The 26,183-nt window shown below is 43.3% G+C and overlaps 1 protein-coding gene across 1 annotated transcript in view; it reads left to right on the top strand.

The window, feature by feature from the left end:
- Positions 1 to 10,932: 10,932 nt before the first annotated feature.
- tmtc1 (transmembrane O-mannosyltransferase targeting cadherins 1) overlaps positions 10,933 to 26,183 on the top strand; it is a gene marked incomplete at its 5' end in the record, with an annotated part of 78,688 nt that continues 63,437 nt past the window's right edge. The window contains one exon of the mRNA XM_079294758.1: positions 10,933 to 11,228. Coding sequence (XP_079150884.1) covers positions 10,933 to 11,228 — 296 coding nt within the window. The remainder of the gene's footprint in view (positions 11,229 to 26,183) is intronic.

The following is a 26,183-nucleotide window of genomic DNA, read 5'->3' as shown; positions in this document are numbered from 1 at the left end:
TTCAGACTGAAAACAAAGGAAGTAATACAGGAACACATGGCACAACGTGAGGCTTTGATTCTTCTGTGCAAGTTGAAAATGTTTTAACTTTATAAAAAGCTCCATATCATAAACATACAGAAGTGAGGGGGGAAAGGAGGGAGGTTTTTTGAAGAACAAGAAGACCAAATACTTTATGAATCCCCATGGGGAAATACAGACACACATACAGGAGCCATAGACATGCAGTTGGGGCTAAAATAATAAACTTTCCGGCAGTATTAACATAATGGGACCGTTCGTGCCTAAGCACCGGTAAATTATGTATTTCTACTGCTATTTATACACACTGTAATTAGAGGATCATGAAGATAACAATAATAACTATAAATCCGGTAAATAAACATAACTTACATTTCTCTGGACGCACACACAGGATTGCAAACATTGGATCAACTGTCAATCTGCGTTAGTACAAATCCTTTTCCATGCTAGCTGTGGGGTTGACCGACCCTTTGATACAATGTCCATTTTTTGAGAAATCCGTTTCTCCTCCTTCAGCCATTGAGTGTTAAAAAACACAGCTAGGTAAAAAAAAAAAAAATCTACACCAAGCAAAACGCTAAAAATGTCATAACTTCTCTTACATATGTTTCAACCAGAACTCTTACTCCCTTTAAATTTTTTTCTTTGACCTAAGTTTTCACGAAGAGCATTTCTATGAAATGAGGTCAACAAATATCCACAAATGCCTATTAAATGCTAACAAAAATATTCTATTTCCTAATTCAATGCATTTTTAAATCCCAATTTGACCTAAAAAAACAACAAAAAACAACAACAAACAAAACAATCTTTCAGAGTCAATTTTCCAAATTTCAGTAGCTCACCGGATGTTTAGAAGTCTATCTGGACTCAATCAGGTCCTTTAAGATCCCAGTGAAGATGATCAGGAACCACGGATCGGTCCTCTCCAAAATGTCTGGAGGCACAGCGGCAGGAGGAGAAGCCTCCTGGATGATCAGTCCCCGTCCGCAGTTGGTTCCTGATGATTTTCCAAGGGATCCTGTTCCTGACGCCAAGTTTGTGGTGGAAAAAAACTATTCAATAGTACCGAGTGAGTCCTACAATACTGAATACTGAAACATTGAGGAAAGAAGTTTGTCTTTAAAGTATTTATTCTCTGGCCAGAGAAGGCTTCACCATCATACAGACTGCATTTCAGTCTGCAGAGGATGAGCCAAGAATTCAGTTTTTGAAATGCTTTTAAGCACACAGGGTGGGGGAACATCAGGTATTTACAGTATAACAATTGATCAACCCCCATTGAGTCACTCCCTCTTATCAAAGCAAAGACAGAGATAACCCATATGGTCCTGTTACCACTCTCTTAGGTACACAATCATACTGTATATATGTAGTTTTGTTGGTGAGTAAGGCACATAAACTAAATCGCAGTAGAAATGTACTAGCACAACTACATTTTCTATCACACACTTCGCTATGCTACTCGAAGGTCTCCGTAAAGCCGAACCACGACCTATGCCCAAACGTCTGCCCCTCACTTCGGACCTCCTCACCCGTGGCATCCATACACTCCGCTCAGGCTATCCACCTCCCTTCATGGACAAAGTATTAAAGTCCATGTTCTTGCAGGCTTCCTTCGCTGCTCCGAGTTCACCACCTCAAACTCCAAACACCATCCGTCGTGACACGCCACCGCATCAGACATCACATCCATCCTCCTGACACAGTCGTCTATCGCCTCAAATTCTGCAAGACCAACACATATGGACCACTCCAGCCCATCTACCTCTCCAAAAAGACTCATACCCAAGTCTGTACGACCCCATCCGTGACTACTCAAGCCCAAGCTCAAGTCCGGCCAGCCGAACTTCCCCACAAGATCTCCTGTCCGTCACAGGCAAAGGGGCCACACGGTCCCGGGTTCACCACTACTTTCGCTTCATCCCTCTACCCCTACCTCCCCCTACCCCATCATCCCTCTACCTCAACCCTTTCATCCCTCTACCCCTATCCCTACCCTAATCCCCCCTACCCCTTCATCCCCCTCCCTCTACCCATATCCCTACCTCCCCCTTCATCCCTCTACCTCAACCCCTTCATCCCTCTACCCCTATCCCTACCCTAATCCCCCCTACCCCTTCATCCGTCTACCCCTATCCCTACCCCTTCATCCCTCTACCCCTATCCCTACCCTAATCCCCCCTACCCCTTCATCCCTCTACCCCTATCCCTACCCTAATCCCCCTACTCCTTCATCCCTCTACCCCTATCCCTACCCTAATCCCCCCTACCCCTTCATCCCTCTACCTCGACCCCTTCATCCCTCTACCCCTATCCCTACCCTTCATCCCTCTCCCTCGACCCCTTCCGCTTCCTAATTCTAACAATCATTCCATCAGGCAATAAACCTCTCGAAACTCATATTATTATTGCCGTGGTCCTTGTTGGTGAATGTGACATTGCAATGAATTGTGGGTAATTTCCTTAGGCAGGGTGGAGATTGGGATTGGGCCTAAAACGCAAGGAAAAGATGCAAGTGAGGGAAACGCTGATGCAATTAAGAGACTTGGGATGCACCCACAGTGTGGCAAATGCAGTATGCCAGAAATATTAGGATGTTCTATTACATCCGATTGCATTTTGCAGTATGCAAGCCTGCATGCTTTTATGGCTATTCTGACCCATAATCCTTTGCTCAGCAGATATATGAGCAAAATGGTCAAACCACTAAATGGAAGTTGCTATATTTGGACTGCGGATGAGTGACATCGTGGTAGAGACGCCGTATACGTCTCTGGTAGAGACCTGTCAATCACTGTGTAGCCCCGCCCTAAAGCATCCCCTGCTTTATGGTCTGTTTGACTCTAAATGGACCATAATTTACTAAATGAACATCATGCTGTATTGAAGAAGACTTGAAACTAGAGATTGAGACCATAAACTCATGTTTACAATGTTTACTGAGGTAATAAATCAAGAGAGAAGTAGAGTTATTTTCTCATATACTTCTATACAATAAGACTTATTTTGGCAACCAGAGGAGTCGCCCCCTGCTGGCCAGTAGAGAGATTGCAAGTTTAAGGCACTTCCACATTGGCTTCACTTTTAAGACCTGGAGTCTCACCTATAAAACAGAGCTTAAGATCTACACTAAATGTTTGCGTACGTTCAAAGGATGAAATGCATGTACGCCAAAACATATATAACCATAAATAAAATTGTGTTCACTGCAGTGATTTCATTCACAAACACTTCATGAAATCTAAAATCGTACTTGGTGATATCTGCACAGTATTAGAAGATTATTGAAACTAATGACGCTCTGTTCTGCAGTTCTTTAGCGCTAGTTGACGTAATCTTATGAATGATGATAGTTTCATCAGCTGCTCCACAGCTGACCACGAGTGTCAGTAGTTCGTCTCTCTTCTGTGCTGAGGAGAGCAGACAGCGCTGATTAAATATTTAGCAAAATTTGATTCGAGGTTTGAGTTGGTTTATATCTTTAACCATTGAAACGTGCTTACAGTTATCTACACAAATAACAAAGAGAACAAATAACACTGCTGGTTTGACTGTTAATGATATACGGTGGAGGTGGTGGGACACAGGAGGATGATGGCTAAGCGATCATCCCTGATGAACAACACCTCCCACCCCATGCGGGACACCCTGGCAAGGCAAGGCAAGGCAAGGCAAGGCAAGTTTATTTGTATAGCACATTTCAACAACAAGGTAATTCAAAGTGCTTCACATAAAACCATTAAAAGCATCAAAACATAAGGCAAAAGAAAAGGAGATTTAAAAACAATTAAAGAAAGTGTAAGAAATAAAATTCAGTAGTAAAAAGTAAAGGAGATTTAAAACATATATTGAAACAATAATTGATGTCTCCCTGAGACATTACGCTGCACCCAATCAACCATACACTGCCGCAATTCTGCAATTGCTCACACACAAACCACGTCTGGAAAAGATCTCTGCCGATCTGCGTTTTATGGTGTACGCCTTGCACGAACTCAGTCCCGGAGGAAATGGCGACATATTGTGCACTTTCTAAATTTGAATCGATGTCTCCCTGAGACATTGCGCTGCACGCAATCAACCATACGCTGCCGCAATTCTGCAATTACTCGCACACAAACCACGTCTGGAAAAGATCTCTGCCGATCTGCGTTTTATAGTGTACGCCTTGCACGAACTCGGTCCCGGAGGAAATGGCGATATATTGTGCAGTCCTTTTAAAACCATTAAAAGCATCAAAACATAAGGCAAAAGAAAAGGAGATTTAACAGCAATTAAGAACAGTGTAAGAAATAAAATACAGTAGTAAAATGCAGAAATGCAGGAAATTGATTAATATATTAATTGAATGTGGTTCAATTAAAGGCAGCAGCAAACAGAAAAGTCTTCAATCTTGATTTAAATGAGCTGAGGGTCTCAGCAGACCTGCAGCTTTCTGAGACTTTGTTCCAGATATGTGGAGCAGAAAAACTGAACGCTGCTTCTCCATGTTTAGTTCTGACTCTGGGAACAGATAGTAGACCGGTCCCAGACGACCTGAGGGGTCGGGATGGTTCATAAGGTAGCAGCAGATCAGAGATGTATTTTGGCCCTAAACCATTCAGTGCTTTGTAAACCAACAGTAGGATTTTAAAGTCAATTCTTTGTTGGACAGGAAGCCAGTGCAAAGACATCAGAACTGGGGTGATATGATCCACCCTCCTGGTCTTAGTGAGGACTCGAGCTGCAGCGTTCTGAATCAGCTGCAGCTTTCTGACGGACTTTTTACAGAGACCTGTAAACACACCGTTACAGTAGTCCAGTCTGCTGAAGATAAATGCGTGGACACGTTTTTCCAAATCCTGTTGAGACATAAGTCCTCTAATCCTTGATATATTCTTCAGGTGATAGTAGGCTGATTTTGTAATTGTCTTGATATGGCTGTTCAGGTTGAGGTCTGAATCCATAACTACACCTAGATTTCTGGCTCGGTTTGTGGGTTTTAACATCAGTGACTGAAGCTGATCGGTGATTTTCAATTGGTCATCCTTGGTACCAAAAACAATTACTTCTGTTTTATCTTTGTTTAATTGAAGAAAATTCTGGCACATCCAGTTGTTGGTTTGTTCAATGCAGTTACCCAGCCCTTGTATGGGATTATAGTCCCCTGGTGACATAGTTATGTAGATTTGTGTGTCGTCTGCATAATTATGATAACACACTTTGTTGCTTTCCATAATCTGAGCTAGTGGAAGCATGTAGATGTTGAACAGAAGAGGCCTCAGTATTGAACCTCGGGGAACACCACATGTCATTTTAGTCAGCTCTGATGTGTAATGAGCCACAGACACAAAGTATTCTCGGTCCTTCAAGTAGGATTCAAACCAGTTAAGTGCTGTGCCAGAGAGTCCCACCCAGATGTTTAGTCTTTCTAGGAGTATGGCATGGTCGACCGTGTCGAATGCAGCACTGAGATCCAGTAACACTAAGACTGAACTTCTGCCATTGTCTATGTTTAAGTGGATGTCGTTGAAAACCTTGAGCAGACAAGAGCAGTTTCAGTACTGTGGTGCTGTCGAAAGCCTGACTGGAAAACATCAAAGCAGTTATTTACGGCCAAGAAGTTGGTCAGCTGTTGGAAAACCGCTTTTTCAATTATTTTACTTAAAAATGGGAGGTTTGATATTGGCCTATAATTTTTCATCGTTGCGGAGTCTAAACTAGCCTTCTTTAGGAGCGGTTTAATAACTGCAGTTTTTAGGGCTTGTGGGAAGACACCTGAGAGAAGGGATGTGTTTACAATATGTAAGAGATCAGTGGTCATGCAGTTTGAAATATTTTTGAAAAAGTTTGTTGGTAGAATATCCAAGCAGCAGGAGGATGACTTCAGATGTTGTATAATGTCTTCTAGGCTTCTACGGTCGATTGAATGAAATTGTGTCATGATATTTGAATGGATGTTATTCAGAGATCGGGACAACACATATCCTGTGGTTGGTGTGGAGGCACTGACTGCTTGTCTAATTTTCTGAATTTTGTCAGTAAAAAAGGAGGCAAATTGATTGCATGCCCAGGTGGATTGGAGCTCAGCAGCTACCGACACTGGAGGGTTTGTTAGCCTGTCGACAGTAGCAAATAAGGCGCGTGTATTGTTCTTGTTTTTGGTTATGATGTCAGAGAAGAATGACGGCCTTGCATTTCTAAGTTCCAAATTATAATTGCGAAGTCTCTCTTTATAGATGTCACAGTGAACCTGGAGATTAGTTTTTCGCCACCTGCGCTCAGCTTTCCGACACTCTCGTTTCTCCATTTTGACCAACGTAGCATTTCTCCAAGGAGATCTTTGCTTACCCGAGACAACCTTCACTTTAGTGGGTGCAATGGCATCAATAATATTTTTAACTTTAAAATTGAAGCCATCTACAAGCTCATTGACTGAGAGGCAAGAGAGGGCTGGTGTGGAGGAGAACTTCTGAATAAATAGTTCACTGGTGTTTTCAGAGATGTAACGCTTTGTCACAACCTTGGTTTGGACATTTGTGTGCAAGGAGATTGCACTCTCAAAGAAAACACAGAAATGATCAGAGAGTGCAACATCAGTCACAGCAACCTTGGAAATGTTTACACCTTTGGTGATGATTATGTCCAGAGTGTACCCCCTGTTGTGGGTGGGGCCTGTCACATGCTGAGTCAGATCATAGTTATCAAGGACACCACATAGTTCTATAGACTCTCTGTCCTGGGGATTATAAACATGGATATTAAAATCACCAACAATAACAACACAGTCAAAATCAATACAGATTACAGACAACAGTTCAGTAAACTCATCAAAGAAGGTTGCACAGTATTTAGGCGGTCTGTAAATGTTTAGGAATAAAGCTTGAGTGGAATTCAGAGCCACATATTCAAAATAACTAAAATGACCAAAGGACATCTGCTTGCATTGAAGAGAATCATTAAATAAAATAGCAACTCCACCTCCTTTCTTATGCGCTCTTGTTTCGCTCATGAAACTGAAGTTGTGAGGTGTTGATTCAATAAGAACAGCTGCACTGTTATCTTGATTTAACCAAGTTTCAGTTAAAAACAAAATGTCCAGTTTGTGCCTAACAATAAAATCATTGATTAAAAATGTTTTTCCTGACAGAGACCTGACATTTAATAAAGCTCAGTTTAATGTGGTTAAAGCTTTCTTTGCCCAATTTATTTGGACAGGCTGACGAGGAATGTATGCTAAGTTTGATAAGTTTGCATGTTTACTGTTGTTTCTTCGCAGCCTCACCTTTCTTTTTCTATAAACTTGCAAGACAGGAATTGAAACGGCTAGCTGCATACAGGGCCCCGACTTTTCCTGGAGAGAGTCATTGGTGTCATTAGCCTTGTAGCCTGGACCCAGAAGATATCAATTATTTCCTTTGTCAGGTAGGGGAGACAGAGGACGGTTGTGGAACCGTCGAGGAGTGTGTTTGGTTCCAACAATGACCAGCTCTTTCATGCGGTCAGTGAACTCCAGGTGGGGGGAGGATGGGGAGTGTGTGAGAGAGGAAAGGGACCTGGATGGAATTTGGGGGGTGGAAGTAGGTGCTGGGGAGGGAGGTAACGACTCCTCGTCTAGGAAGGGTGGGGAAAGTGGGAGACCGGAGGCGAAGGTGGTCCCTGATGATGAGGTTGGAGACTCCTCCTTTTGACTGTCGTTAGGCGGGGGCATCCTTCCCGTAAGGTCTCCATGGCGATGCTGTGAGGTTATCTCTTGTTTAGACTCCTCTTGTATCTTGTCCTTGGCAGTAGGGACAGACGGGTGACGCAGGGAGAAAAACAGGTTTGAGGTAAACAGTTTTACCCCTGACTTGTTTAGGCAAACTCCATGCGCTGTAAAAAGATGTCTGCGCTCCCAGAAAAGGTAGAAATTGTTGATAAAATGTACTGAATGGTCAGCACATGCAGTTGACAGCCATCTGTTCAGTGCAAACAGCCTGCTGAATCCTTCATCTCCTCCTCTGACTGGTGGAAGAGGGCCACTGATAAACACCTCAGCCTTGACAGAGCTGACTGTGTTTAACAGATCAATAAAGTCTCGCTTTAGAACTTCAGACTGTTTCACAATATCACAGCTTCCTGTATGCACGATGATGTTTTTCGCTGTGGGATAGTCAGCCACGATGTCCAGGAATTTGTCTCTCGTGTCAGAGACCATATCTTTCGGAAAGCAGAGTATTTTGGTGTTCTTGCTGCACAGTTTTCTGACATCTTTTACAGCATAGTCACCAACAATCAGAGTCTCAGGCCCAGTCACTAGCTTTGCCTGCGGCCTTTTCTCACATTTACTCTCAGTTCTTACCCTGCTTTGAGGAGATAGCTGCTTATCCAGGTCATCAGATGGAGATTTATGATCCTGCGACAATGGAGAAAATCTGTTTTGAAGTTGTAGGCTTGGTTGTTGTGGAGGTATTTTGCAGGTTTTACTTTCCTTGGCTTTGTCCGTCTGGGTGCAGGGGTTGAGGAGGAGCTCTGCCTGTGTGCTAGTGCAGGCCAGTCAGTCGCATAAGATTCATTATCTGCTCTCTCCTCCTGTTTCTTGGTAGGCCTGGTTATGCTAGTTAGCTGTGTCTTAGCTTGCATTTGTCCAGTGTTTTGAGTCCATGGTAGAGTGGTATCATTCCCACACAGTCCATTTACTTCCGCGTTTACTTCTAGTCGGTAGATTTTTGTTTCCAAGACTGCAATCTTCTGTAGGAGTTTGTAGTAGTCATCCGTGGAGAAGGGAGGCATCTTGCTGCTACTTAGCTTTAGCTTAGCTGCTAGTTAGCAGTAGCCAACAATCCAAATAGCTCGACGACTTTCTGGATTTGTCTTCACTCAAATGTTAAAGAGTGATATATGTGATATATCTGGCAAATTGAAGCAAGAAAATGCAAGCAGAGGCAAGCAGAGGCAAGAGCAAGCAGCAAAGCGACTGCACTCTCTCATCAAGGTCGACAGAGCCCTGGCAGCTCTGTGCAGCTCCTTCAGCCACCGGCTGATTCACCCCCGGTGTGTGAAGGAGAGGTACCACAGGTCCTTCCTTCCTGCTGCTGTCAGGCTGCACAACCAGCTGTGCTCCCAGTAGACCACACAATACTCAAAATCTGTGCAATACAAAAATTATTCTGTCTGTATATATATTATTTGAGTTATTATGGATTTTTGACTTTTTGACTTAGTTAATATTCTTTACTGTTTATTACTTATTTATAATACTTGTTTTGATACATTGTAGTTTTTACTCTGTCTCTTGTGTGTAAATGTCCCCACTGAGGGACTAATAAAGGATTATATTATCTCTTATTCTAAAAAGAATATATAAGTGCAAAGTAACCTAACGTGTGATATTAGTTGAACTTAAATGTGAGCGGCATCATTATACCTGTATTGATGCATCTCACATTACTACACTCCGCTACAATCTGGCTTCAATTCACCACCTCACCAAGTGCGTCCCCAAAATGTTTGTATGCATGGGTCAGAGTTTCACATTCTCCTGTCAAGTTTGTTTTTATAGATCACAACGTTTGCGTGGGAAGTGGCGTACGCCTCTTTCAGGCCTCGGTTTGTGCGTACACAGCGGTTATAGATGAGACCCCTGGTGGTTACTTGGTTGGAACTCATCTATAGATTTATACCGCACAAGTGATGAGATCATCTTACAAGATGACATGTATGACTGTAGCAACATGACATTTCTTGACACACATTTTAAAGGTGGCAGCGAACATGACTTTTCAGTGTAATTGAGTCTCTCTGACAAGCTGTTGTTGCTGTTAATGTGCTTTGCTTCTTGTTACTTGTTACTTTCTTGAGCTTCATTGTGCAGAGTTATGCAGGCATACCGAGTGTGATGCTAGAGGTCTGTTTCACATTAATCTGCTGAAGGGGCATCGTTTTGTCTGTGCTCACCTTAAATCTCCGTTGGACATGTGAACGTAGGGCTATCTGCAGGATTTCGATCTAGTTTGCAGCCAGTCAAGTATGCAAATGACGCCTGAAGAGGAAACTTGAAATATCCGATGCACATACAGAGAATGGAGGCATGAGACATCTCAACATGCATTGAAACATGTCTGGATGGGTCGCAAAGATATGACCATTTCATACATGACCGAAATAATATGCACCTCTCCTGCAGGAGTATTCTAATGATGTTTCTCGCTGCTCTGCGGTCACTGTCACATCCCCATCCTCTTATCGGACTCGTTCGTTTAAAGGTCTACTGACGCGCTGTGCGGAGGAAAGGGTCAGTGTGCATTGCAATCATGCGCTCCTGCAGTTTCCGCTGAGTTTCATTGATTTTCTGCAGCTGATATTTCTGAGAGGTAACGTCCTCTTGCGCATGCGTCTGCAGGCGGGTTCTCGAGTGCTGATGTTGCGTTCTCGTACTCCACGTAAGCTCGTACATTCCAATGTTGTGGCTCAGTTGTGACTTTTTTTTCCAATATTTATACTAATTCGAATTGCCTGCTGCTACTATAATTACTGTACTATTCGTCCTTTCCTTCCCTTCATTATTCTCAAACAAACTCCAGGGGCTCGTCATAACTACACTCTTCCCAGTCACATGTAATACCAGTGTATTTATAGTTGTGCTAATCATAAGTGTGTTTACACACAAACATCATAGGCTAACTGGAGCTATCCAGGCTTATTAATCTAGTCTTCAGAAGAACATTTTTGCGGCAATTTTTTCTTACTGTGTAGTATAAAAGTAGAGTATAAAAGATGACAAAGCCTAACGTTCAGAGACTGCACTTGAAGGCAGCACTTCAGCCACACCATCCCCGCACCCCACAGCAGACACAACCGCTACCTGCCAGGCGGAATGGACATATCCTCCCCAGATACTAGTTTCATTCTTCGCGCAGCGGAGCCGCGGGAGAAGCCAGGCCCGACATGACCGCGCTGGGACGGGAGAAGAAAGCCCGCCAGCAGCCGCGGTCCACCGTCCGGTCCGACGCGGTGTGGGCTGCGGGTCGCTACGCCGTGCTGGCCGCCCTGTGCTGCCTGTGCTACAGCAACTCTCTCCGCGGGGAGTTGGTACACGACGATGTGTGGGCTATCATCAACAATCCGGACGTCCGACCGGGCTCCAGCCTCAGAAACATCCTCAGCAACGACTTCTGGGGGAAGAGGATGGCGGACAATACGAGCCACAAGTCCTACAGACCGCTCTGCATCCTCACCTTCAAGTAAGTTCTCCCTCATTCCCCAACTGCGCTGTTTTCCCCTCACCTGGAGCCCCCGAACAAACACTTTATGCGGTTCCACCGCAGTGTTGTTGCCATTTCCCCGAGGTGAGAATCCTGGAGCTAACTAGAGCACGGAGCTATGAACACGCTGCCGTCATCCAGCTCTGTGGAAGAAGCTGTTGCAGCGTCTCAGTAGAACCCGAGCTGCAGCACCACCAGTCAGCGCTCCGCCTCGGTGTGTGGCGGACACAGCCCACAGTGTGCTGTGTCGCTATACACTCTCTAGGGATGCGCTGACATGTACTACGGGTTTGGTAGGACCTCTCGAGATGTCCCCATCTTTTCATGAGACATGTTGATAGAATGACTGTAATGCGTTGGAGCAGAGAGGGTAGCCGCACACACGGTGTCTCTGTGGAACTTGTTGTCCAGCTATGGAGGACTTTCATAAGTAGTGGAGTTGGAAGAGTACAGCGAGGGTTAGCATGTAAGAAGTGGTGTGAAAGTTCTGGAGACAAAGGTTGCGGCTTCTACGTGCTGTGCTGTAGTTGGGTGGATGTTCTAAATGACTCCATGCTGCAGTGAGAACCAGAGGGAGGCCCACACAGTTCTCCCACATCAGGAGAAATGAGCCGAGCTGATGCTGAAGAATTGAAACAAACAAAAAAGTTTATTTTTTCTTTCAGTTGTATAATTGAGTGAAGGATGCTGTTTGAGAGCTTAATGCTGCATCCATAGGTCAGAAATCAGAAGAGAATAAAGACTGCTCAGTCTCCTCATATGTGAACAGCATCTTATCATAGGTGCTACATTATGCTACCATTATTGTGTGCACGCTAGTATGTCGATGTTTTGCATTTAGCTCAATTGCATCGCTGTGACTAAGTGCAAGTTACAAGACTAAGTACAGCCTCACAGAGTTGCAAGCAGCTCTAAACGTCTAAAATGGTCATGGATGGTTTGATGAAAACAGAGCAGATAGTGAAAGCACCAGCAAAGAGAAAGCAGGAATGGTTCAAAAGAGCTACTGACACATAGATATGACCTTTGGCTAGTACACACACACACACACACACACACACACACACACACACACACACACACACACACACAGACTAATGAGCTGGGAATCAAACCGCCGATCCTCTGATTGAGGCGGACCCGCTCTACTACTGAGCCGTTGTGAATTTCTTTTACAAAAGAGACAGCGTGTGGTTGAAAACTTAAACTCATATGGTGACCATGGGTACACAGCATGAGTCCATGTGGGCTCAACAGTAAGTTGAACAAACGCAAACTCAATTTGTTGTGAATGAGAGAATAAAAGAAACATTCCCTGAATACGATGCTATGGAGCTGGAACAGTAATCGTGAGGCAGCTGTGGCTAAGTGGTAGAGCAGGGTCCTTCAGAGGGTCGGCGGTTTGATGCCCGGCTCTGCTAGTCCATGTCGATGAGCAAGCTTTCAACCCGGCTCTCCTCCTCCTCCTCCGGGGGGCGGTTGACTGGGCTTTTGAAGGCCTTTGGTCCGGCCGGTGTGGCTGGTCGTGGGGCCGTGACGTGATCGTCTCAATTTACAAGTTCATCTCCAGATGCACATAAAGACTAAAAGAAGGAATTCTTCTCACTGAAATCAAGTTGCCTGTGGGTGAGGTGGTCCTTGGTTCACATACCCCTCCATGTTTGATGTACAGTCTGTGGCTTGACTTCCACTTCCACGCAGGTAGTGAAGCTATGCTGGGTGAGGTGACTGCAGGAGTGTGTGGCAGTCACTGCGCTGTCTCCAGTGAGCTCTGATACCTGCATCGGATTGCTGTTTGTATAGAGTATACTGCATCTGTCCCTATCAAATACACCATCCATTAATGGACAGAAAGTCGTGTTTCTTACTCTGCTCTATGCACAATGGATGAATTCTACAACCGATGATGATGGTTTAATCCAGTGTTTTTCAACCTCTCCTGAGCCGCATTTGTTACATTAGAAAGATCAACAACCAAAAAAGTTACAAAATGACACATTGTAGCATAATACAGCTTCTATGATGACACTTGAATTGCTCGTTGTGAAACCTGTACCTGTTGAGATGAACACAAAGCTGACATCCTGGCAGAAAGGCTCACTGAAGCTCTTCCTCAACATCTCAGTCTTTACTTTTGTTGTCCAGGACCCAGTTCAGAGTCTGCATTTTTCCATTTTTAAATACTTCTCCATCGCTGTTTGTCTCGTCACCGCAACCTCTCCCATCATTTCATTCTGCTGTCTTAACTTAAGAAGGTCATTACTGCTCTACTTACTGCCACCCACTGGCATGGAAGAGTATTTATTCCTGAGTCAGCCACTATGTTGCAGCTCAGACGCTCAACAATGGCAAATTATTTGCCGCAACTAAATATAAATTTTTGTTTGGACCGATTAGGGGAATTAAACATTTCCCCACGGCACACCTGACCAATCTCTCACAGCACACTGGTGTGTGTGGCGACGAGGTCGATAGTCCGGCCCGCTACGCTCCAAAATACTGAGCGGAGTTAGATCTGAGTTGACTTTAATCATTCACTATTGCAAAGTGCTTAAGAAATAGTTATGGATTTGCACAAATAATACTTCTGGTTTGAATGCTTCTGAGGAAGTGGATTTATAAGGCTGGAGTGAAATGAATTGAGACATCTCTTTACATATAATGATGGCTCTCGCATTACATTTCTACTATCAGGCTTCAAGTCACCACCTCGACCTGCTTTCCCCTGTCTCCGTGATGTGTGTACCGGGGTCAGAGGTTCCGTACAGGTGATCACAACGTTTGCGTGGGAAGTGGCGTACGCCTCTTTCAGACCTCGTTTTGTGCGTACACAGCGGTTATAGATGAGACTCCTGGTCCTCCACCCACAAACAGATCATCATTCAGATAATTGTCAAAATGCTGAATATCGCAGCCGATAATTGGCCAGGCTGATAATCGGTCAATCCCTACTTTAGGGTTTGGACCTTGTTAGTCAAAACAAGCAAATGTTTATTTTTTTACATTAAAAGAAATATATTATAATATATTTTGAACAGGCGAAATGATCAATACATGAACTAAGAAAAAGATCAATAAAGAAATAAGGATCTTTTAATATTGCCCTAATGACGATATTCAAGCTCACGTGACCACCAGACATTTCCCTGCTAGCATCAGTTCATTTAGTCTGCCACACAGCACTAAAGTAACCCTCCATTGGTCATGTGACCCTCGTAGTGTTTGTTTGGGACCCCAGAGACTCCTCCTCACTGAAATGCAGGCGAAGGTTTGATAGTATATAAATAACATTTCATTCAAGTTCAGCATTTTAATATTTGAGTAATTATTCTGAAGGTGCACACTCAATATTTGGAATGAATCAAATGACTGTTATGGTAAATAGACTGTACTTGTACAGCACCTTTCTAGTGTTCCATCCACTCAAAGCGCTTTAACACTACATGTCGTCATTCACACTCTGACTCATGCCCATCAGGACCCTAACTAACCATTCACACCCATTGATACATCATTGGGGTTAAGAGTCTTGCCCAAGGACAAACCAGCATGGACTGGAGGAGCGCTACCTGTCTGTTGAGGTGACCAACCCCCAGGTAACTATACAGATCTGAGGTTCCTCATTGTGTTGCAAAACCTTTTAGCCTCTTTTTAACAAGTTGTTTTGGTTTTACGGCCTGAAAACTCTCTAATGGCAGGAGAGAGCTGTTTTCAGAAAAGACCCCAAAAGGTCTTAAACTGTTCACTTGCCCCGCTCCAAACAGACGGACAGAGAGATGATGGAGGTAACAATCTTCTCACCTAGTTCTCTTCCTAAAATGTTGAACTGTTGCTTTAATATCACGGATACGACACCCAGAACTCTGCTCTGCCCACTTTGGCTCTAGAATCATTGTCCCAGTGGACTTGCATGTATCGGGAAATCTAGATGAGTGTGATTGGCTGCCCTGGTGATAGACATAATGTGTCCCCAGGCAGAGCTCCATCAGCACACTCAGCACTTAAGGTGTGTGTGTGTGTGTGTGTCCTGACAACGGGCCTCAGAAACACCCATTTAACAGAAGTTTGAGTGTGCTGGAGACACTGTAATGGCCAGAGCCACTGGAGGGGTAGATGATCTTCTACACAGGAAAAACGGGAGAGTAATTTTTCCGGAGTTACAATTATTTTCCACTGAAGGAGTCATATTTAATCATTTTGGAGTGTAATTACTTCCAGTAGCCAGTAGAGTGTGAGTAAATATTCAGAATAAAATCTATTGGAGTAAAACAGCGTGACCACGCCCACAACGGTTCCTTAAGTTTAGTTTCTGCCGCCATGACACCTCTCGCTACACTGGAATGAGCTGACGTTTTATGGAACGGAAGAGCTGAAGTGAGGAACAGAAGACGGCATTTGAAATAACATGTCAGGTAAGGTCATTCGTTTTGGTTCACTTCATGTGTGTAAGGTACATTGTGTAGCAACATTGCAGCTAACCTAACGTTACTTCACTATTTGCATTGTCAGATATGAGCCGTAGCTTCTGATTGTTCGCGTTACCAGATGCTAACGTTAGCTTCTAACGTTATAACGGTTTATGGACATATTAACGTCGACACACCTGATTAAAGTCTCAATAAAGTAGTATTAGCTATCATCAGTAGCCAGCGGACTTCACTGAGCAGGTGCATGTGTGTTTTATTCTGTGTAGAGGGGCCGTCTTTTGCTGCAGTTAGTTGGTGCAACAGGTACATTTTACTGTGAAAATGGCTATGTAGAATTTGCAGTTTGTTGGCGTCAACACGTGTATTTTACTCAGAAAGGAGCTGTTAACGACCGTTTTAAGCTGCATTTGTTGGCGCTAACACGTGTATTTTACTCTGAAAAGAGCTGTTAAATACTGTTTTAAGCAACTGTTTCTAGCTGCGTTTGTTGCCGCCAACACGTGTAGTTTACTCTGAAATTAGCTCTGTAGATGGACTGTTTCGCTGCAGTTCATCAACACCCTGGTCGATGCAACATGTGTGTTGTACTTTGAAAAAATGCACTTCACTCTGTTGACTGCTAAAACTAGCTGGGCTGGACATTGGCACAGGCCACTCGCGAAGTGCGGGTAGAATTTCGCAGCATAAGCTGATTGATCTGTTGCACTGTGGCATGCTAGAGACGGCCAAGTCGGAGACAACCAGGTGAAGTAGACATTGTTCAAGATGAGACAACTCGTTACATTTCTGATGCTGTGTTCACACTAAACTCAGTAGATTACATACAAAGTCTATGCACAGACACTATGAGACTGGAGTGACGCGAATTGGTGATTCAAGCGAATGAACAGGTCCCTTTTAGTACAGCGTAATAAAGACGTGCTTAAAATGTTCCTCGTTTTTATAATGAAATAGTTTACCCTTGTGGAGACATACTATTAGTCCATGCATCATGTCTTTCTAATTTTGGCTTACTATGGTATTACTAATGTTGGCAGTCAGCTGTTTCTGATAATGAAATTAATTTAATTGTTTTTGTCATGAAGGATGCAGGCTGTAAGAGTGAAGTACACTCTTTTTGGATTGTGGTGAGTGATTGTGGTGAGTGAAAAATATTGCACACTAACCTGTGGAACAATACACTTGGGATGTCACTCTATGTTTTGCATACCTGAAAGTCTTTTCCCTGGAATAGCAAAGGTCTGCATGGAACACTAAGTCAGTTTTGGGATTACAATGTTCAAGTAAAGATGGTCTTCTGATTTCTGTCTGTTATGTTTTTCTGCAAATACACAACCGATTCATCACTAAGCTTGTCCCTTGGTATTTTGTCTTCACAGTTGCCAAGAAATTTGACCTTCCAACCTTGGACTTAAAAGTCTATGATGAATCAAAGACCGAAGTTGATGAGGAGGTGTTTGAGTTTCTACTAAAGAAACAAGACATTGGTGTGCTGGAGATTTGTCTACCCCAAGACCCAAATCTTGAGTGTTAGTTACTTATTAGCTTATAACTTCATATTTATCTGTATGGCTTGGTCAATCTAACAATTTAATATGTCGGAGTTGGGTTTTTGTTTTAAAACTTATTTAGATATTTTGAAATCATCTCTGCTCACCCTTGCCACCATTTCTGGAACTGTTGTGGGCATGATACAATGTGAAATATTTGCATTCCTCTAATAATGGATGTGTGCACTTATATTGTCTTATAGTCACATTGTTAATCACATTAGTTAAATGTTAATATGATTTCTAGATTCTTTGAGCTCCCCTTCATGCTCCTCCTTTGCAAGCTTCAGTGGAGACAATGAGAGGGACTCGGACGACACCACTCTATTGCAGCATAGTCCTGCTACAAGACAAAGAGATGAGGGAAGTCATCTAGCTCAGGTAAGCTCTGCAGTTTCCCTTGCATCCTTTCTGAAGGTTTACAAAAATGCCACGGTTGACTGGTAAATGGCTGAATAACTGAAGTTGTAAAATGATGGCCGTTCTGTTTTATAATACTTGATGTCATTGTTGTTTTAAACGTTTCATTGTGTTCATTTTTGTTCTTCCCACTTAGATGATTGAAGACATCCTGAAGAACAAACCTGGAGGAGAGGGTCATGAATGAGTATGCCCGAACAAAAAGCCTAACGGATGCCAGAAGACGTGATATGGTCACGATATTGGTCGCACATATGACAAGTGAACATGGGTATGTTGTCATGTTATTATTATATACCTGCACTCATAATACACATGTGTGTCTTGAATTGACACAGTACAACACCCCTCTTTTAGCAGGTGGAATTTACACATAAATACTTTTGATTGGCGCACACATAGTAAAGTCTGTGTGTTTGTGTGTAGGACAAGTCCTTCAAGGTGCGTTAAAGAGGACTACGCAAGGGGCAACAAATACCTGGCCGATCCTAGGAGCAAGTTTGGCTATGTCAGTACATTAAAACGTCTAACCTATTTACTTTTCACTTGCTTGGAATGTAAATATTTCAACTGCTGTTTTACAGATGGGTAGTGTCTTTATTTCAAATAAAGATCTGTAAACATTACTGCAGGGCAACAAGGGCTGTCACTTTTTGAACATTCGTTTGAATGTAATTAACATTCAAACTCTAATGACTCATTTGAATTAAAAATGTACAGCTGACTGTTTAACGTAGTTTACTTTGTCACCCAACAGAGGGCGCTCTAACATATTGCGTGTCATTTAATATTTGTTCGAGTGTTATTTTTGGAAAAGGTGACAGCCCTAATGGCCACCATCTCTGCCTTCCCCCGTAAGTTGAACTCTGGCGGTGTTAAAGCACAGTTTACTTTCGCACCGCAAGGGTTAGCCCATTAACAAGACACAACACTAACAGTGTAATACAATAACCTCTGTTTTTCAAAATAACTGTCATTAGAAAGAAAGGCCTCATCACAATACTCGGAAATATGATAGTTTTAGGGGAAAGATTAAACTATTTCAACTTGTTCAATCAAACTGAATAACCCTTTTTACTTTAGGAGCATTATTACAATGCAGAAGATGGGAGTGGGTATCTGGCATGGAGACTGAAATTTGTTCAGAAGGACGCATCGGAGGGAAAAAAGAAGACCTGCAGTCAGTCACAAACACTAACAGGTATGTGTGAAGTCTAATTCATAATGCATGATGAGGGAATAATCATATAATATATATATCCTATTTTTCTTCTGGAGACGTAAGTGTCTGCATGGCCATCCTTGCAGAGTTTTCCAAGCCTTATATCTTAGGACACAATATCATATACTAACCCAGTAATTGATAAAAGTGCCACCACTATTACATGTGGTCCAAAAGCAGAAAGAGACGCATTCAGAGTGGAATATTATTTCTGTTCTACAATAGCCTGGGTAGGGCTGTAAGATCTGTCATGACCATGGTGCTACACCATAATGTTTACTGTTCTGACCAATTCTATCTTGTCTGCAGATTGACCAAGACTTTGGTCTGATGTTTGGGGATGCTGCTACTACAAAGTTCCTGGAGAGGTGGCCTACTATCTACAAACAAAGTCCTCGAACAAAGCCGTGGCCTCACACAGAAAGACGGCCGATCTTCAAGACCTGGTTCAAAATGCTGGATGCACAACAGATGTGGAAAATGGTATGCTAAAAGTAAAGGATCATAGTTATGGAAGAGAGAATAGTTTTTGAATGAAAAATGGATTGACTTGTAGTAAATGCTTGTTTATGAATTTTTACTTCCAGGATGGGACAGTGACATGGCATCCATTTTGGTTCTTGTCCACCATCACCACATGGCCGCAAGAGACCAGGAAAACTCTGAGCCAGACAAGCCAGTGACCGTCTTGTGAAATTCATTAAGGTGAGGTTACAGTTCAATTAAACTGGAAAAACGTCACTGTTCTGTCCCCTTTTCTAAACCTTTCAATCCTCTTTTTAAGATTATGGTCAATTAAGACATTTCCTTAAACTGACTAATTTTATAACTGACTAATTTATTATTTTTTCTGTCACAGACTGGGACGAGCATCCAGGGGCATCTGGACGGCATCGTGGAAAGCCTTCAACCATACCTGCTAGCTGTGGGGATCCAGAAGAGTCAGATTCACAAATACTTCATTGTGATTGACAAGCATGCAATACCTTGTAAGTCACCAGACACACTTGCCTGTTTTGATGAGCTTTTCAAAGCTCATTTTGTCTTCGGTACTTCATACAACCAGGATCTGGTAAATGTGTACAACTTCTTGCAAACCACGATCTTTGAAATCGATGTTGAGACCACTAAGGTGAATCCAAGGGTTGCAGAGTTGAGGGCTCGGATGCTGCATTGAGTTGATACAAAGATGTTTTGTTTTATTTGCAAAATCCCCCAGGCAAACACCAATTCTCTGACAAAACACTTGAAGTTGATCCACGGACTTTGTTCAGGAAAGACCCTTCGTCTTAAATGTGGTCAGGCTGGTTGTTCACTAGTTTATGGCACTTTTTCTGGGTTTCGAAAGCATCTAAATAAAGCACATGAACCTTGTTCTGATCCTGGTGAAGGCCCATCTACATCTGAAGATTTAGCAGCAAGTAATTTTGATGACTTGCCAGCAAGAAGGTCACCTTCTGACTCAGTCCTTCTCAAAAGGAGTCTTGTAGACAGCTGCGCTGCACAAGTAGCCGAACTTAAAGTGGCAGGCGTAAGTGAAACAACTGTTAACTCTTTGGTAATTTCGATGGAAGAGATTGTTGACGATATCTATAATCAAGCAAAAGAATCTGTGAAGAAGTGTCTATCTTTACAGGAGCATATCAAAAGTGCTTTTGCTTCAAATTGTAAACATTGTATTTTCACCAAAGTTATCAAAGGGTATTACTATTTTTTTGAAACACTTAATCGCGGAACACCACAGGTTGTTCAAGCATTTGTTTCCAAACAAAAGGCTGCTACCAAAACACAGTTGTATGGTGCATTACCTTATGTGTATTCTTAAAATTGGACCACTTTTGCAGAGTTGGTGCATGCGCTATGAAGCAAAGCATAATTTCTTTAAGAAACAATTAAAAATCTTCAAAAATATCACAAAAACTTTGGCTAAGAAACACCAAAATCAAATAGCATACAGGTGGCAGACATTTGATCCCAACGGAGTGATAATTGGTCCAGGTAATATGGTAGCTTTAAATGTGCTAGACTGGGGCTATGAGATAGCTGAGACTATTCAGGTACCAATTGACACCAAGGTTTTAAATATTAGATGGGCCAAACACCATGGAAATATGTATCGGACAGGTTTAGTCATTTGTCTGAAGGTTCATTGTGAGATTCCAGTTTTTCACAAAATCTGTAGTTCTGAAAGATGAGAGGTTATTGTTTGTTACATTTGCCCTGCAAACAGTGTGTCTTGATGAGCATTTTAATGCATATAAAGTTGTGTGCACAAAAGACGGACCTCATGTAGTTGATGTGAAAGAGATTTTCTGTTATAAAGCATTTGATGTACAAATGGCATACAGTTGTATTTTATTGAGTACATTTTTTTTCAATTTCAGTAAAATTTACTCCGACAAATTTACTGTGTAGGAGTGACAGGTGTTGCCTTATTGCTCACTCAGGGAGATGTTCAATGCTTTGGGTTGTCGCTTCCAGGGCTGGTTGGCTGTCAGCTTCTCCACAACGTCTTCATTAGCCTTTCATGTGAAGGATGCTGGTTCGAGTGGCAGACACTCCTGGAGATTGACTGTAGCTCAATCATTAACCCACACCAGCCACAGCTGCTGTGGAGCTGGAAAGAGCATCTACCGGTACTCTTTTCTCTGTGGAGAAATAATGATGAAAGGGTGAATCGGGCCCTTCTCCTCGGCTCTTTCTCTCCCTGTAGACATTTACCAGCATTTGTTCAACTCTAAATGCTATCAAGACATTGCTGATTACAAGTATTAACAGAAAGCAATTAGTAAATGGAAAATATGGAAGTTAATCATAAGGCCATAATTAAAGGCAGACCACATGACTGTGTTCAAGCGGGATATTTTTCATCTGACTCCTTCAGGGACAAGTTTTTGCCATTTTGAAAGTGTCTGCAAACCTTTACCAACTGCAGCAAAATGACCTCGCAGGCATTTTCTTAGATGCAGATGTTATAGCACGAGGTATGATTATTTTCCTAAGAGAAATAAATAAGATTGTTGGCTTGGTATCACAGATTAGAGTCCGATCAGTAGACAGCAGTGAGAGCTCTGATGTACTTCAAAACGGATGCAGACAGCAGGGTAAACAGTGTCCCCATGTCTCTCCCTCTGCACCCTCCTTTGGGAGGTGTGACTCACAGTATGACAACCCCTTAAATGCAAGATGGCGCCGCAGAAGCAGCCTCTGTACTGCGCTCTCTCGTACTTTTTCTGTTTTTCTTTGTTTGTCTTGTTTCCAGCTCTCCCTCTCTGATCACATTCAGCAGGGAGGAACTTTTAAACTTCCATCAATCCACCGGTCAAACTTTAGTTGGAGGAGCACCGGCTCTCCTCGGGATTTGCCAGAGAAAGGTGGAGCTCATTTGAACTCCTTTGCACGGTTGTTGGGTTGTTAGGAAGGGTTTGAAAAATGATAATGTGCAAAGTAACTAGTAACTAAAGCTGCCAGACAAATGTAGTGGAGTAAAGAGTACAATATCTCCCTCTGAGATGTCGTGGAGTAGAAGTACAAAGTTGAATAAAATGAAAATACTCAAGTAAAGTACCTTGAATACATAAGTACAGTACATAAGCAAATATACTTAGTTATATTCCACCACTGATCATAATATCTACTCTGACCACTCACAGCTTATCAAAACCAAACAACATACTGCTTTTATAAAGAGGTGGAATAATGATGAGCAGGACTGGGTTCAGGCTGTTAGTCCGGCCATCCACAACAGTCCCTGTTTCTCATGTGGCCCCTTGGGGAAAACAATTACCCCCCCCCCCTGATATTAAGTGTAGCACCAGGGACAAAACACACTGGACCACTGCTACACTGTAATAAAGGATGCATATCACTCAGTCCCCCGTGCAGCTTCGTCAGGCTAAGGAGGAGGCCTACAGAGGTGGGGACAGGATCCTGTACAACCAGGCCAGAAACACACTAACGAGGGAGATCAAGGTAGCTAAGAGGCGCTACACTGAAAAACTGGAAAAAAACTTTCATCCAACGACCCTGCGTCAGTGTGGAGAGGCCTGCAAGTCCCCATGAAACCCTCGATCACAGGATTAAACGACTACAGGCCCGTCGCCCTGACGTCTGTGGTCATGAAATCCTTTGAGAGACTGGTGTTGACCCACCTGAAGAACATCACAGGACCCCTGCTGGACCCCCTGCAGTTTGCCTACCATGCAAACAGGTCGGTGGATGAAGCAGTCAACATGGGACTGCATTACATGCTGCAACACCTCGACTCCCCAGGGACATATGCAAGGGTTCTGTTTGTGGACTTCAGCTCTGCGTTCAACACCATCATCCAAGAAATACTCCAACCCAAACTCTCCAGCTCACTGTGCAGCCTCCACCTGTCAGTGGATCACAAACCTCCTGACTGACAGGACACAGCAGGTGAGGCTGGGAAACACCACATCCAGCACCCGGACTATCAGCACTGGCGCCCCCCAGGGATGTGTGCTCTCCCCACTGCTCTTCTCCCTCTACACCAACGACTGCACCTCAGAGGACCCAATGGTCAAACTCCTGAAGTTCAGACGACACAACGGTTATGAGTCTGCATACAGACGGGAGGTTGAACAGCTGGTCCTCTGGTGCGGTCAGAACAACCTGGAGCTGAACAAACTCAAAACTGTGGAGATGACAGTGGACTTCAGAAGGAGCCCCCCAACACTGCCCCCCCTCACCATACACAACAACACTGTATCCGTTGTGGAGACCTTCAAGTTTCTGGGATCCACAATCTCCCAGGACCTGAAGTGGGCTCCCAACATCAACACCATCAGGAAAAAGGCCCAGCAGAGGTTGAGCTTCCTGCGCCGGCTCAGGAAGTTCAACCTGGCTCAGGAGCTGCTGATCCTGTTCTACTCCACCATCATCCAGTCTGTTCTCTGTTCTTCCATCACTGTGTGGTTTGGATCGGCCACCAAACAGGACAGTAACAGACTGCAACGGATTGTTAGGTCTGCAGAGAGGATCATTGGCTCCAGCCTGCCGTCCATCCTGGACTTGTTCACCTCCAGGGTCAGGAAACGGGCTGGAAAGACCACTGCAGACCCTTCACACCCTGGACACAAGCTGTTCACCTCCTCCCCTCTGGAGGGCGCTACAGAGCTCTGTACACCAAAACCACCAGACACAGGAACAGCTTCTTTCCACTGGCCATCACTCTGATGAACAATTAATCAGACATACTGCACTACTACCTCAATTCCATTGACACTGTTGTTGTATTGTATAGGGTTATGTTCATATTTATATTTATACTGTACATAGTCGTTACATTTTTATGCTTACATCTGTTCTACTTTTTTTGATTTTTGTTGTCCTTGTTTTTTATTTTTATTTATGTTTCCTGTTTATTTGTAAATTCTGTGCATGTACGAAAAACTGGAGTCAAATTCCTTGTTTGCATACGAGTGCATGGCCAATAAAGCTGATTCTGCTTCTTGTCTTAAATGTACACAGCATGTAAAAAAATGGCAGAAATGATGATGGATTGGTGCACCCCTTTGGTAGACCTATGGAGATCGGTGCTTTCCGTCCCACATGATCTTTTCTTCGCTCGTTCAAGTATCCAGTCAGGGACATCATGTCATTTTTCCAGCCATGACATTTAATTATCTGCTCTTTGTCCATCATATATTCAAAGCTTAAGTAAAGCATTTCCACCCTGCTTTCAGTGTTCTTCCCATTTTGCCTGCAGTGTTTTATTCACCCTGTTTTTACATTGCAGGGATCCTGTTAGATCCTGGGATACTTCTGGCCCGATACGGGGCTACTTACTGACTCAGCTCTCTATTTAAAGATTGTCGAGCTGGTGTTCTTGCGAGGGAACTCGCCTGGCTCTGCTAACTGCCGTTACTCCCGACGTCTACCCTGCTTCCTCCGGTCTGAGTGCACTCGGCCGAGAGACTAGCCTAGCCCCGGGCGCTCCTACCAGTCGCGTCGGTTATGGCAGCTTCCCTCTTCTGGATCCGTGCTCTTGGTAAATGCCAGGTTAGGTTTTAACGGCTAGGATTACTTCTAAAACCGTAAGGGATTGTTAAGTGGATTCGGTCTCTAGGATAACCTTACAGAACTCAGTTGTTAGACATACAATGGATTTAACCTTTTACTGCCACGAGGAATTTTTACTACTTGAGCAAATAAATGCACTTGAGAAATTTACTTTAAATGCAGATTAGATATTTATTGCAGGTTATATTTAGTTAGTAAGCAAGGATTAAGCTACAGCTCACATAAAATATTACTACACTTGATTCGTTACTTTAATTTTCTTCTTAGGTTATACTCATTAGTTTTAGATGCTGAGACGGCTCGGTTGGAGCTGGATCTTCAATGGTTCGGTGAAAAAGTTGTTTTGGAGTTGTTAGGAGCGAAGGTCTGGCCAGACTCTCGAATTCCTCCTGCTCTCGCAGCGGAGTTCGGCCAACAGTCCTCAAGGCTCAGTACAAAGTCTTTCTTGGGCTGCTGTGTTCCTCCGTTGTTCAGTTGTTAAAGTCGAGCAGTGGGGAGAGGAAAATCTCCGTCTTTCAATCTTTTTCCACGAACAGCGGTCTTCTTTCCGTGAACAGAGACGAAGTCCTCGAATACTTCAGTTGCAATCGTCCGTATCTTCTTCTCAGAGCATCTGGACGGCCCGTGCAGAAATCCCGTTTTGGGGCTTGCAAGCGTCTCCTTTTTTAATCCTTGATTTGGGCTATCTGTTCCCCTCCCTCCTATTCTGAACACATTATCCTTTTCCCACCCTCTTGTGTGTGCGCTTGTTTCTGGAAAGTACAGATTTTCCCTCTTGCCTGTGTGAGTCATCTCTTGCAGCAGAATTCCAAGTCTCATGACTGTTTTCCTGACCTACGCCCAAAACATCTGTTCCTGACTCACTCGGTCTGCTGACACACCATGACAAACACTTTTTCCACATCTCAGCTCCGGTACACAGAACATTATTATAATCGGTTTTTACATTTGTTAAATCACTCTATGCATTAAACATTCATTATATAATGATCATAAACCTTATCTTTCGATTATACTTTAACTATTGATTTCTGAGTATATGCTTCGTGCTTTTATATCCTGACTTTCCCCTGAACGTGTATGCATGTATCCAAGGCGGCTTTCTCTGTGAGCTCAACTCTTCTCGACAATCCGTTAAAGCAAATCACTGTATCTGATGCAGTACTCTCCGGAATAATGAATAACCTCATTTTAGTATTCTTGCGACCTTCCTTTGGTTCATGGCCCAGTCTCCGGTATAGGGCAATATGTATGCCAGCAGTGATTAAGT

This window comes from Melanostigma gelatinosum (assembly GCF_949748355.1).
Source record: "Melanostigma gelatinosum genome assembly, chromosome: 22".
Classification (NCBI taxonomy): Eukaryota; Metazoa; Chordata; class Actinopteri; order Perciformes; family Zoarcidae; genus Melanostigma; species Melanostigma gelatinosum.
Note: the sequence above shows the minus strand (reverse complement) of the source record. Positions and strands in the feature narration are given on the sequence as shown.